We start from the raw sequence: 13,739 nt of genomic DNA, 5'->3' as shown, positions 1-13,739 counted from the left end.
AATGTGGGTGAAATGTGGGGGAAAGTGAGTTTACAGCACGACCAGTAGTGGCCACATACCCGGTAGGGTAATTTGGCCGGAGATGGTGTATTCTTGTCATTGGAATCAGTTGTTCAAATCGGTGACGCAATGAATGCTGACTATTAAATAAACGTTCATGTCACACTACATCACATTGGCGCATTTAGCTAACCCGAAAAGATACCTATAATAGCCCTAATAAGTACCCAAAGATACATTCTACTGAATACATAGTAGCGACTATTTTCCCATCTGCTTTGACGCTTGAGACATTTTGCGGCTACTAATGCCAGCACAAGGTACTATCTGCACACTTGGGTAAATGCTTAGTCAAGATTTTATATGTAAATATCACCGAGGACACTATTCCTACACCATAGCTTTGGACAGTTGCAGCGAATACCACATTTTTTCGGCATTGGTGCTACCATTAAATGATAACGATGCAAGGATACATATGGTGTGCGTCTACTTCGGACCAACCTCCGCTTTCCTTAGAGTCCGATACGAGCGAAAGAAGCCCGACTATCCGTAGAATCGAAGATATCTACTGCAGACAACATGGTCACTCCCCCCTACTTCTGATACGCGGAAGATGGCTATAAGGTCTCAAGCCCATTCGAAGAATAAGGGTCTACGGATACCTGCTACTCGATGCCGACGGCTAGCGCGGCACGCCAGATACTACGCCGAGCATTCAATTGTGTGTGATAATGACTCCCAGAAACTCCTCCGTGAACGGCTCATGATAATAGGCATACTAATACAGGCTAGTGTCACTTTGTTCTTTGGGCTATATCATACCATATGCGGTGATTTCTGTGTTACAAAAGCTTTAGTTTAGTTGCATAATGGTATGTAGTAAATGGCGAGCGCATATATCTAAACTATCAAAGTATTGGTACCCTTCTAACTGAAGCACGAGCTAAACTCAACTACACCATATTCAAGTCGATGCTTCCGTGAATTCTCTTGATATTTCAAGAATAGCTCAACTGTAGCTCCAAGGAGCAGTCTCAAAAAGTAAGGCATATAAGGGAGTATACAATGGCTTACCAAGCCATTGAATTCTCAATATCGACTCATTCCACCTACCATTCCTCTAAATTCACAATGAAGTCTGCTGTATCTGTTGTTCTCCTTTCTGTTGGTGCTGTTTCGGCCGCTCCTAGGCTCCTCTTAGACGTTATGGGCAAGTACTACTATTATTGTCACAAATATAGCTTGCGTTCTAAGACACAAACTAAATGCCAAATTTCCTGTCAAGCGCTGAAAATGCCCCCACTCTTTCCTAAATGTGAAATACTCTCAAAAACAGCCTCTTGGTTACATTCTTCGTGACCGATAGTACAAAGGGGAAGGAGTTAGACTGCCTGCACATCTCATTCCACGCGGCCTCTTAGGTTTCCCTACTACCTGAATTAAACGTCAGCGGGTCATGTCATAGACATGACTCTATCGCAGTACTGGTATGCAACTACACAACATAATGAAGCTTCTAAGCTTGGGGAGAAAATCCTTACGTTCTCGCATACAATGATACAAAGAACATATATACAGCCCGTACCCCGTTAGACCTACATGTATCGATATTACTTTCATGTAGACACGAGGTCAGGGAACCTGAAGATGGCTGGGAGTCTGATGGTTGCTTAAACCAACATGGTCATCCTCCCTGCGTTCCAGGACGCGGAAGGCGATTGGAGGACCTTTCACAAGAATATGAGAATCCGCAGCTTTATTCCGATAATTGGCAATATTAATCGAGCTCTGAACAGGTCAGATGCTATGCCAAGATCTCGGCTATTAATGGGGATATCCTATGGTTAGCTCATGGCTAATGGTCGCATTAGCGGCTTAGTGCTTGATTAATGGTGTATATGGATAGGAAAATGGGTTCCATTAACCTGGCCTATTGAACAGATACACCTTCGATATTGAACCTAAGAATGTTCTGCATTTGTTCCGTTATCATCGAGATAAAGAGGTACATAGCAAATATAGTGCGCATAAATACAAGCGAGCTATCGAAGCACAAACATTCCCCAGATCGAAGTACATGTTAAATTCCGTCTGTGGTGTAGCACATGCAACTAGGTGCTTCCATTCATACAACGGATATCGCAATCGCAGTGCTACTGTAGCTACAGAGCTGCTGCAGCTCAGATGGCTCAGACCAAGCACGTATAAAACGACGAGCCATCTCGTCATACCAGGTATCGGTTTATTCCATCTGCACTTTTTACACGAGTTACAATGAAGTCTGCTATCTCTGCCGCTCTTCTTTCTGCCATTACTGTTTCAGCCGCTCCTGGGCTCGTTCTCGATGTCACTGGTGAGTGCCTTTGGCTCCATCGCCTTTTCTTGCGCTAAGAACGAGCGTTTTGGTTTTAGCTCCTCCTTCAGCTGTAGATGTTGATGGTCTCACCGTCAAGGCTGTCCTGAAGAACACCGGTACCGAATCCCTCAAGGTAGGTCAAAGCCACAAGAAGCATATCTCAGGCCTCTGACATTCATGCTCTCACAGCTCCTGAATGACCCACGCACAGTTCTGTCCAAGGCGCCAACCGACACATTCAGTATCACTTCGGATGCTAATACCCAGACCCCCAAGTTCACTGGTATCAAGCTGAAGTATGTTCCGGCCACTGCTGCAGCAAAAGCACGCGACGCAGACTTTACTGTTCTTGCCCCGGGACAAAGTATTGAGATTGACCATGCCCTGGCTGGTGTGTACAACTTTACTTCGGCTGGAGAGGGTGCTTACAAGGCAAGCTCACGAGCAACTTATGGGGGAACGTTACTTAAATGATCGTCTCTAGTTTGCTGCCAACAACGTTTTCAACTACGTCGACGCGTCCGGGGAGCTGAAAACGATTGAAGCTTCGAGCAACTCGAACCGATTCAAGCTCGCTGGTAAATTGGTCGCCCCGAGCACTAATCCCAAGACTCGCGCAAGAAGCATCTCTAAACGGGTCGTCAGCTATGCCGGGTGCTCTTCGTCTCAGCAGAGTTTAGTTTCTGCAGCCGCTACGTGAGCTCATAAGTCAGCGAGACATGTAGTAAGATGCTAATACGTTTTCAGCGCTTCCAACACATACGTAGCCAACGTCAACACCTATCTGAACGGAATCTCGTCGGGTACCACTCGCTATACCACTTGGTTCGGAGCCTACACTGCGGCCAGGCTCAGTACCGTTCGTTCGCACTACACTTCCATCGGTACCGATGCGACGTCGACGACCTATGACTGTACCACTTGCCAAAACACATCTGGAATTGATTACGATAGCACCTATGCGTATGTCTACAGTGACGAGCCAGGGACTGTAAGTGTGTATAACCAAACAAGGACAACCTTTCAACTGATCTGGACTGTTTTTCTTTTCTACAGATTTACCTCTGCGGTGTCTTTTGGGATGCCCCGGTGTAAGTCGATCGTCGACCAGGGACTAATGCATGATACTGACAGTTTGTTATAGCACCGGCACCGACTCCCGCGCGGGAACTATCGTACATGAAAACTCCCATTTCGAGGTCAACGGCGGGACCTCCGACTGGGTCTACGGCCAGAGTTCCGCCAAGTCCCTCGCGACCTCTAACCCTACTCGCGCGATCGACAACGCTGATAACCACGAGTACTTGTAAGCTGACTGATTTCATGCGGCAAGGATTTGTAAGGACTAACGACGATTATGTTACTACGTAGCGCCGAAAACAACCCCTCTCTTTCGTAAAATTCGAGACAGCTTGATGGGTATTAAGTTTATCGAGTACGGCAATGCGTAAAAATGTCCGGTCCTGTTGTACTGAGGGATAAACTTGTGAATATACATAAATCTTGTTTATCTTTACGATATCGGTACGCGGTCGCGTATCGTAACCGACAGACGTAAAGAATTCGAAGAGTTAGAACCGCAAGTATCGATGCTCAACCTAGCCGCCGACTTTCAGGACGAACCACAGTTTACATGAGCAACCAATTCCGTCAAAGTCCAGCCGTGAACACTAACAACCGAACTCGGCTCGGCTCCACCAATGGAAAGCTCAAGTCCGCAAAGCGGTTTGCAAACTAACTCGAACTCGTCTTCATTCTCCTCCCCAGGACTGGAATAGCGGTACCTCCACAATGATCGAATTTTATAGCTTAATATGGCAAATTGCATGCCAATCATGCGCATGTACCCGACCTTTTCGCTCCCGAGTTGCATGTGGCAGTACATTAATCTTTCCTCCGACGTCACTCGGACAAGCAAACGCCTTGAGAAAAAGAAAACTCAAAAGAAAACTCGAACAAATGATCGCCGCACGGCTCGATCAAAGTCTCTGATCGCTCGTATTTCATTGGGGGTCTCGTGGAAGAAGAAGCAAGATGGGCGCGTAAACCGCACCAGTACCTGGATATATGTATAAATTACTTCGAAATCTGAATAGCTATCTCTATTTCATCGCTTTAGCGCATACAGTGTTCATTTCGCTTGTAGTCTATAGTTATCTTCCAATATCCTTGACGAGTCGTTTTACCCGATTTTGTTCTTTCGGCTGGTTGCTTGGAATAGACAATTTGGTGGGGTTTGGCTATACTTGCCACTGGCACCAAGCCGCGGTATCGCTGTGCGGCCGAGGTCCTGTCAATCTTTTCAGATTCGAGACTATCTCCCCCCTAATTGCGACTAATCTGACAAGATAATGAAGGACTTCCAGCTTTGCCCTTCTTTACTCTCCTTTTGCTTAACGTCCCTTCCTTCCCCTTTTATATTTATTTCCAGAAACGGTCCAGATGTATCTTCTCGCTCTAGAATTCGAAGAGCTGGAAAAAATGTCTCGGAAGGTATAGAGGGGCTGCTGTTCCCTTTCCCCTTTCCCTGTCCCCTGTCCCCGATGGCAACGATACCCGATACACGACACCCGATACAACTCCGCCTGGGCGGGCGGTGTATTTCATTGGGCTTGATCTCGAGAGGAACTGAGACGTTGCCGGTCTCGGTAACCTTCAAGTCTAACCGACGACGGTGATACAGTATGCGTGTATGTAATCTATGTAAGCGTATGTGTATCCTTAGGGGTTACGCGGGGAGATGGCGACCAACAAAGAATTTACAACCAGAAGGGAAAGGGGTAAGGGGGACAGGCGAGCAAAAAGAGCTCGTACAAGACAGTAGCACTAGCAGTATAGACATCGATTCTCGCCCTAGACAACCTGACGAGCTTCGGACTTTCCAAAAAGGTACACTATGCCTCAAAGGGTCGAGCTTCTGACGATCTTCATTGGTTTTGTTTTTTTTGATGACGAAAAACAAACGCGTCGACACGCACCACTAAACGTGTCACATCGAACAGTTTGAGGGGGTGTGAAACGCGAGGGAGGGTTCATGGGGTACAGCGGGCTAGGGTTCGTCATGATTATGTACATTGCGCAATCGGATCATGGGTCTCATGGAACAAGAAAGAGTGCGTGGTGGTGGGTGCATAAGTTATGTACTGTGGGCTTGGGGGGACAGGTCCTGAGGATACAAATCGAAGAGGTTGCACAAACAGAATGAACAAGAACAACATGCCTAGACAAGAACAGAGACAACAAGAGAAAATGCTAAAAGAACAAGGAATGTGCAATGGGTAAATGCAAGCCCGTGGAGTGAATCTATGACGGAAGAGGCGTCGAGTCGGTAGTGGGTGATCGGTCGACGTGGAATCTGACAGCTTTGCGGGAAACGGTGGTGATAGGTGCGATGGGAACACCCGACCTGCCAAAAATAGCGTCTTTCAGACTGAAGCGGGGCCGAGTGCGTCGTGAGCTGGCAACGCTTGTTGCGGCGGTAGCTGTACTTCCGGTACGAGTGCTCATGAGGCTGGTGGAGGCGAGGGAAACAGAGGAAGAAGTGGATGTGCTACTGGTTGTGGACTTTTTGAGTGATGAGCGCGAAGGAGGGGGTGCTCGGGATGATGTACGGGGTCGAAGGCCGGTCTGAAATGTTCAAGTGATGAGCCAGATTCGAGTCATACATGCTGGCCGAGGACTTACGACGAATCCGGCAGCAATTTGTTGCACTGTTGGAGGAGGTCGGGATGTATCGGGATCGGACAATCTGATCTGTGCGGCGGCCGTCTCTTCGGGGGTGTAGGTTGGCATATGCTGAAATCCAAGTTAGAAAGCAAAGGCAGCAGTCAATGGGTACAACTAACCGATGACGTTGGGGCCGACTTTTTGGGAGCACCCATACTAAACGATCGTTTAACGGACGAAAGGACCTTGAAAGCACTCCTGGGTGTGGATGAGGCACCAGCTCCCTCAGAGCCCAGCGCAGTTGACGAGCTGGCATAGTTTGGGGAGTAAGAGGGGAATGCGGGTGTCGTCTGGGATGGTGGGCCGAATGACGTCTGGGCTGCTGAGGTCGAGAATGGCCAAGGGCAAGAGGATAGCGTGAGTGTTGGCTCAAGCTCGGATTGGACATTGTTCCAGGGGGATAGGAGAGGATCGGGTGGGAAAGAGGAAGAGACGGGGGAGGACTGGAGCTGCTCTTTCTACCCTGGGGACGCGGACGATGATTCATAGCGGGTGGGAAACAAGGTTCGTTGTGGTGGAGAGCTGCCAAATATTACTTGTCGGCGCTCGGCCATAATTTCATCACACATCCTCCGCTGCCCAGCCATCGGGATCGCGTAACGCTCGGCGCTTCCGGAACCCCAGGTCAGCAGACCTAATTCTACCGCGTGAGTGCTTATCAACAACTACTACGACCATGGCAAGGTCTTACGGCGTTGCCCCCGTCGATAGAGATGACACTGTTGCCGATAACGATAACGCTCCTTTGCTGGGTGTCGGCGCTCCCAAGGCCGAGGAGGAAGACGGACATGCTACCATTGTCAGCTGTGTAGGAAACTTGGCAAATACCATCATGGGCACTGGAATGCTCACGTTCCCACTTGTGAGTCGATCAATCCGCGTCACAGCCCCTACTAATCTCGTTAGGTCATGGCCTCTGGTGGTATACTACCGGGCGTTGTGAGCTGCATCACCTCGGGCTGTATCGGTGCACTCGGCCTATGGATGTTGAGCCGTTGTGCAACTCGCACTCCTCATCGCAAGTCTTCCTTTTTCGCCGTCTCCAAGATCACGTTCCCTTCCGCCGCCGTCTTTTTCGACGCCGCAATTGCCATCAAATGCTTGGCGTATCCATTAGGCAAGTCAATTGCTCCACTTGATTGCGCTCTAATTAACCTTTTGGGTTAGTTACCTCATCATTATCAAAGGTCTCATGCCCGCGGTCGTTCATTCGTTTTACCATGTGTTCACCGCTCCGGACGTTAATCCGCCTTGGTGGGCTGTTTCCGGTCATTTCTGGATCATGGTCTTTCTTGCTTTTCTGGCGCCACTTTGTTTCCTCCATCGTTTGGACAGCCTGCGCCACACTAGCTACGTTGCCCTCTTTTCCGTCTGTAGTATTGGCGATGGGTCCGAGTTGCGATATACTTACACATTCCAGTCTACCTTGTCTGCATCGTCATATTTTGCTACTGGTCTCCGCCTGAAGGAACGGTCAAACCAGGCCCGATTCATATAATCCACTTTGACAAGTCATTTATCTCCACCTTTCCCGTCCAGGTATTCGCCTATACATGTGCCCAAAACGTGCGTATCTTGCTCCTAGCTTGTGCTTTTTTTTTTTTTTTTTTTTACTCACCATACCAATAGCTCTTCCCGATCTACAACGAACTCAAATCCAATACCCAACCACGAATGAACACGGTTATCTTTACATCCATCTTTTCAGCAACAGCGACGTACGAAATCATCGCGGTCTTTGGGTATCTCACATTTGGATCCAAGGTCGGACCCAATATCATCCATGTATCCGTCCACGACCATCTTCATCGCCATTGGTCAATTCGCAATCGTCGTCATGGTCATGTTTTCATATCCCCTGCAGGTCCATCCCTGCCGAGGATGCTTGGACAAGGTGATGGGGGGAAGAAGGTGGACACTCCTTCTTCGAGCGAGACGCAGAGTCTTGACGAGGCAGAACAAGACGAGGCGGAGGTGCTGGATCCGCATGGTCACATGGAAAGATGAGCAAGGCAAGGCATGTTGCGCTCACTTCGGCGATTGTCGGGTTTGGATTCGCCATTGCGTATTTCGTGGACGATTTGCAACTGAGTGAGTTTCTTGGTCTTGGTAATCTCCATGAACAACGCTGAACGCCTTGGCCTAGTCTTGTCGTTTGTCGGCTCCACGGGATCAACGACCATCTCGTTTATTCTTCCTGGGCTGTTCTACTTCAAGGTGAGTTGCTTTTATATGCGCGCATTGCAACTGGGCTGATGCTTTTTGGTCTTGTAGTTGTTCCGCAATGATCCTGGGCATAGCCGCGTGCTCTTGGGTACTGCGCTCGCCCTCGCACTCTATGGCGCTCTCATCTTTGTGTTTTGCTTGACCTTTAACATCATGAAGGTCATAGATTCTCATCGTGTCTAGGTTAGTATTTTTTTTTTTATCTCAATGGGTATAGATGGGTTGTGCATGTACATGGGGTAGTACCGGTTAATCTATTGCTGTCGATCTTTCCACATCTGCGCACCGCCGCCTTTAAAAAGCCGGTGGCCCATTTTTCTCTCTGAGCCAGGGCAAAAAAGGTGGGACGCGTGAAGATCAAGTGTCAAGTGGCACTCTGTCCACTAGACTTATTGCGGACGTAAATCGGAGAGAGAGATGAGAGAGGAGTTTATTTCCCTTTCCCCTCTCCCATGATTGGTTTAGGACCGGAGCGAGTGCCACGCCGGCGGCAATAGCCACGTGTTTGGTTCCAGAATCTAGATTCAGTTGTAATCGTCTATGGCTGGTCAACCAAGGAACACTCCAGGTGGGAAAGATACTGGTAAACACTACAGTAAAAGCACGGACATGCGGGGTTTCTGGCCGTAGCTTCGGTGGCCGAGCGCAAGACATACAATCGGAGCCCAGGAAGAAGAGGTTACTTTTGAGTTTGGACTTGTCCGGAAATAGAACTTTGGCGTGAAGGCTGTAAGGGGGGGGGGGACGGTAGACTCGGAGGTGGTGTATATAGTGGTAATATATCGTATAGACTAGCCGCCCGTTCTCGAACGCGATCGCCAGTCGGATAGAGAGTTGGAATAGAGCGGCAGGGAAAAGAAAGAAAAAAAACGTCTATGCATATGTCTCGGGTGGAGCGAGGCAGTCGGGAGTATTAATTCGAATTCTTGCCACCTCACAGCATCGGGGACGATATATAAGATGTATGTATGTGAAGATCAACGACGTCGACCAGGAACTCATATCACAATTTGAGTTGACTGTGAATATTAAATAAACCTCCCGATTCGAGGTAAGATATACATCAATATTATTAATTTAATTTAGCGGGGGAAGAGGGGGGAGAGAGTGTGTTTAGGGCCGGTCGGAGCTAGCGGCTGTTTTGGACTTGTCGCATCTGGAGCGGGAAGAGAAGACCCTCCACCACGACGACCCCCGAGCCGTAGCGTGCCGTGCCAAGTGTACACTACTAATGCACTTTTGTTTAATTGCCTAGCGTCTCATCTTTTTCTGGCTTTTCCCTTTTTTCTTTTCTGGTTGTTCACCTCGTTCTTTGGCTTTTGACATAGAGAAATGGATTCGAGTGAGTAGGCGATTGGATATATGTATGTGTGTGTGGATAGTAATGGTTCTAGGTCTGTCTGCTCGGACGATGACGATGGGCGCGGGCGGATTGGTTCCCCGAGTTCGCATGTGTCGTCGTCGCGTCTCTTTCGCCGTCACCATCGACCGACCTCTCGCTGCCCACGTCTACATCCGCAGCCTCATCCGACCCCGGTACCCGCGACGAGCCCGATCCGACCATCATCGAGGCCCTCAACAGCTCCAAGGATCGACTCTTTGTCCTCAAGCTCGGCGACGACTTTGATAGTCTCCTCAACGAACGCGGGTCCGTTCTCTCCGCATTCCTCTCCTATCCACTCCCTACTCATTTTTTTTTGGCGTGAATAGGACACCAGGAAAGCGGTGCACGTATGTTCCGCCCTCGTCGTACCAGCGCATGTTGGTCCACCGCTGTGCGCAGTATTACAAGTTGCTCATCGAGGCAGATGCAAAGACGATTTCTGTCATGCTCGGTCCCGAGTCTCGCGCGTACGTAGCGTCGATTGGTGGTGGTGTCTATTTAAATCTAATTTATCATCTCTCTCTCAGACCCAAATCCCGTATATCGGAGATTGTTCCTATGGAGCAAGCACCCGCTCCGGCATTCAAGATCATGCGTCGTAATGTTGATGAGCGCGCGCGTGCGAAGCAGCCTGGTCGAGCTGACTCGACAGGAGATGATCAACCCGATGGGACGGCTCCCTCCGAGGACCTCAAGCGCCGTGCCCAGATGACCATTGAGGAACGTACCGCAGCTTACAACCAAGCCCGGTCCAGAATCTTCGAGGGTTTCCAAGAAAAGGACGACCCACCGTCAACACCACCCACGAGGCGTGACTCGGCCAATTCAGAGGTCAGTTTGTTTTCACCCTGTCGTGTTTCCACTTTTTTATTTTATTTCCCTTTTTGGTTTCTCCTTGCTCATGCTCCCATGTTTTGATCTCCCTTGGGGTATATATACAGCCCCGTTGGGTCGACAAGCAGCGTCGATCTGATCTTTCGTCCTCCTCTCGTGGGTCTCCGGCACCCCAGGACATGACGACTATACCGGCTTCGTACTACCCACCCATGCTCTTCAACCCCAACGCGCCGAGCGCTCCAGTTCATTCTCCTCAGCAATACGAACCCAACGCTACACAACCACCACCGGTGCCGTATATGTACGGTCCGCAATACTACCCGATGTATGCATACTATCCGCAACCACAGTACGACCCCAGGCAGGGCCCCGCTCCTGGCATGCAGATGTATGCCCCTCCGCCGCCGCCCCCTCAGGGTGTCGCCTACCCGTTCCCTCCTCAACACGCGGCCACCTGGCCCCCACCGATTCAATCCCAGCCCCAACCACAGCCTCAGATCCAGCCCGAAACACAACGTCATGCGTTCCCTCCGATGCCCCCTCCTCCCCAACCCGGTCGACACATGCACGTCCAAAATGACCCGTTCCCACCTCACCAGTATATGCAACCGTACCAGTGCGCTGGGTATATGCATCAACCGGTGCTCATCCCTACGCCACCCGATGCACCGGGTAGTAGTCATTCGAGCCGCTCGGGATCCAGGAATGGCCATAGTGGGCATGCGAGCAATGGATCCAACGGAGGCGCCAAGGGACCGAGGGCTCCGGTTGGCCCCTGGGGTACACCAACGCTTGCAACTCCCATGCGAGTGACGGGACCTAATCGGCGTTTGTCCACGAGCTCGAGCTCAACGAGTGCATACTCGGGTTCGGTGGAGGTGCAGGGAGTGGGTCTCGTACCCGGCCGACGAGACGGCTTCGATTGCGGTGAGTGTATTTGCCAATGTAGGAAACCCCCTTACTCAATCGCATGTTTTCTTTCATCTAGTCTTCCGCTTCTTCCTCTTCGTCTCGGCGGACGTACACTTCCACGTCGACGACGTCCAAGCACCCTCTTCCAGCGCGACCCGACTGGGCTGTGGGGCTCATGGCAGAACCCAACCTCTCACGCACGACCTCGACGAGTTCGACGGATAGCAGATTGAGGATGACTTCCCGCTCATCTTCTGGGAACCAGATCCCGCGTGCTGGATCCGGACCTGTCAAATTGGGGGCCAATACGACCGACTTTCCTCCTTTAAACAGTAACGGTAACGGCACCGCCAATAACGGAGCTCGGGCGGGTGCATGGGGTCGAGAAGGATCGCCTGCCAATTTGTTTAACAGCACCATGACCCCTCCGCCCGTGCCTCCTGCAGCCGGCCGAAGGTTCGAAGAAACGGATTCGATTGGACGACCGGTTCCCAAGTCATTTGGATTATACAATCCACCACGGGTGCGGGTCCGGCGGCCCTTCCGGCCCAGGTCCGAACTCCCCAAGAAGGCACTGACGCACTTGTTGATCAGGTCTCCAAGTTGAGCGTCACTGATGGTGGCAAGTAGTTTTGCTTTTCCTTAGCCATAGACGATCCATCTTGCTTTTTTTGTTTTATTTTTGGTTGTACCTCTTTTCTTCTTTTTTTTTACTCAAATATTATGTGGTTTCACTGCATTTGTTGTACGATGCCTCGGTTTGTAGCAATTCATGCGTTTCATTTTATCTATATATTTTTCCCCTTTCTCGTTCAGTCGCGTGGTGTGAAGCTTAAGCACCTCCAAGATGGCTATATGGTTTGATTGCTCGATCATAAGGCGCCACCCTCGAGCTCGGCGTTGGCACATTGGCCGATTATGATCATGACGTGCCCAAGCATGGCACTAACGAGAATCAAGAGATGTGATCGCCTAGACCTAAAGTACGATCCTTAATGAGTTCGTACTGCCATATTAGCCTCGTGCAGACTCCAACGGCCATTCAGCCCGAGAAACTGACGTCTCTTGCCATTTACGGCCCAAAGTGGTTCCACAACAAACATTCGGATTCGCATCGCGTGTTATTTCGTTCGACGGGCGCGAATCGAAAGGCTGCGAGTGGCCCGTGGGGCGGTGTACCCCCTAAGAGGCGAGGATAGAATGACTCGGGGTGTGTAACATGTGGAGGTATATACTCTAGCGATGTGCATGTACGGTATTGATATGACAAAGGACGTGGGTTGAGATATGTCCGAGAATTTCGGTCGAGCTCTTGATTGGTTCGAGGCTCGACGTGCTTCGTGGGGGGTACCACAGCCAAGCCGGCCGTAACGTGCACGGGGACGAGAATCTATACCGCCAAGAACTTGTAGCGTGTACGCGTAAGTACCCGACACAAAAATCTAATCGTTCATTCGTTGTTGGACGCCGAATGGGTATCGGGCTTATTATGCTCGTGTATGAATTTGTCTCGCGAGTAGAGACGCGAAAGATCATTGGGGCATCGCATTACTCTCCATCAGCATTTGCGCTCGCGTGGTACTAGAATGATGCCGCATCATATTGAAGGCGATGAAGCGGCGGCCGAGTCTTTTTGTTACTAACGGTGGGTGGTATCGTGTGCCACCAAGAAGGCCATCTGTGGGCCTTGGCTCATAAGCTCTAATTTCCAAGTCCCAAGTTGCAGGTTCTCATAGCTGGATTTTACCCTGGGGTATGACCCAAATAGACGCCCTGGATGATATCTGGGGAGATCAATTGCAATGGATCCAGGGGGATGGGTTCAGATAATTGACGTGATCGTTGGACTCTAATGCGAGAGTTGCGGTGTGGTGATTGGGAATGCGGTGTAGCGGCTGCTGGGGGTGGGTGGGTGGGGCTTGGATTAGGTGGGTGATGTATATCCAGGGTTATTGATCGGTCGCGATGAACCCAATCATATGTAGATTTTAATGTACTTTTCTTAGTAACCTTTGATTGCCATCGCATGTGTTGCCTCTCAGTAATGCCAAGGCTGACAAGTAATAATCCCGAGAACGGCCCTAATTTTATAACTCCAGCCCGCATTTATGCCTGTAACGCCGAATGATATACGATCAGCTTCAGAGGCTGCGGGACATTTCATACCGATGTAGGTCAGAATCTATACGCTCAATGTATGAGGCGGGATAGCCGAATATCGTCGTAGGCGTCGGCCTCACGTATATCGGGTTGATTTCCGGCAAGTACTAATTCTCCACCCTATACTTAGATAGC

The 13,739-nt window shown here is 50.0% G+C and overlaps 3 protein-coding genes across 3 annotated transcripts; 2 read left to right on the top strand and 1 right to left on the bottom strand.

Annotated features, from left to right (window-relative positions):
- Positions 1–2,277: 2,277 nt before the first annotated feature.
- Positions 2,278–3,669, top strand: RhiXN_05218 (peptidyl-Lys metalloendopeptidase; the record flags this gene model as incomplete). The annotated part of the gene is made up of 7 exons (XM_043325034.1): positions 2,278–2,356; positions 2,416–2,492; positions 2,549–2,752; positions 2,844–3,055; positions 3,107–3,350; positions 3,416–3,450; positions 3,504–3,669. 7 exons carry the CDS (start codon positions 2,278–2,280, stop codon positions 3,667–3,669), a joined length of 1,017 nt encoding a protein of 338 aa, XP_043177453.1.
- A 1,993-nt stretch (positions 3,670–5,662) lies between these two features.
- On the bottom strand, positions 5,663–6,672 carry RhiXN_05217 (uncharacterized protein; the record flags this gene model as incomplete). Its single annotated transcript, XM_043325033.1, has 4 exons — positions 5,663–5,986; positions 6,044–6,154; positions 6,205–6,543; positions 6,622–6,672. The coding sequence occupies 4 exons, from the start codon at positions 6,670–6,672 to the stop codon at positions 5,663–5,665; spliced, it is 825 nt and encodes a 274-aa protein (XP_043177452.1).
- Positions 6,673–6,761: 89 nt separating this feature from the next.
- Positions 6,762–12,051, top strand: RhiXN_05216 (Transmembrane amino acid transporter protein; the record flags this gene model as incomplete). The annotated part of the gene is made up of 14 exons (XM_043325032.1): positions 6,762–6,947; positions 6,992–7,206; positions 7,253–7,353; positions 7,506–7,651; positions 7,715–7,902; positions 7,950–7,979; positions 8,043–8,176; positions 8,232–8,302; positions 8,360–8,470; positions 9,757–9,959; positions 10,022–10,162; positions 10,223–10,526; positions 10,637–11,419; positions 11,521–12,051. 14 exons carry the CDS (start codon positions 6,762–6,764, stop codon positions 12,049–12,051), a joined length of 3,144 nt encoding a protein of 1,047 aa, XP_043177451.1.
- Positions 12,052–13,739: the final 1,688 nt, after the last annotated feature.

Source organism: Rhizoctonia solani, chromosome 2, assembly GCF_016906535.1.
Source record: "Rhizoctonia solani chromosome 2, complete sequence".
NCBI lineage: Eukaryota > Fungi > Basidiomycota > Agaricomycetes > Cantharellales > Ceratobasidiaceae > Rhizoctonia > Rhizoctonia solani.
This window is presented reverse-complemented; position numbering and strand designations above follow the sequence as displayed.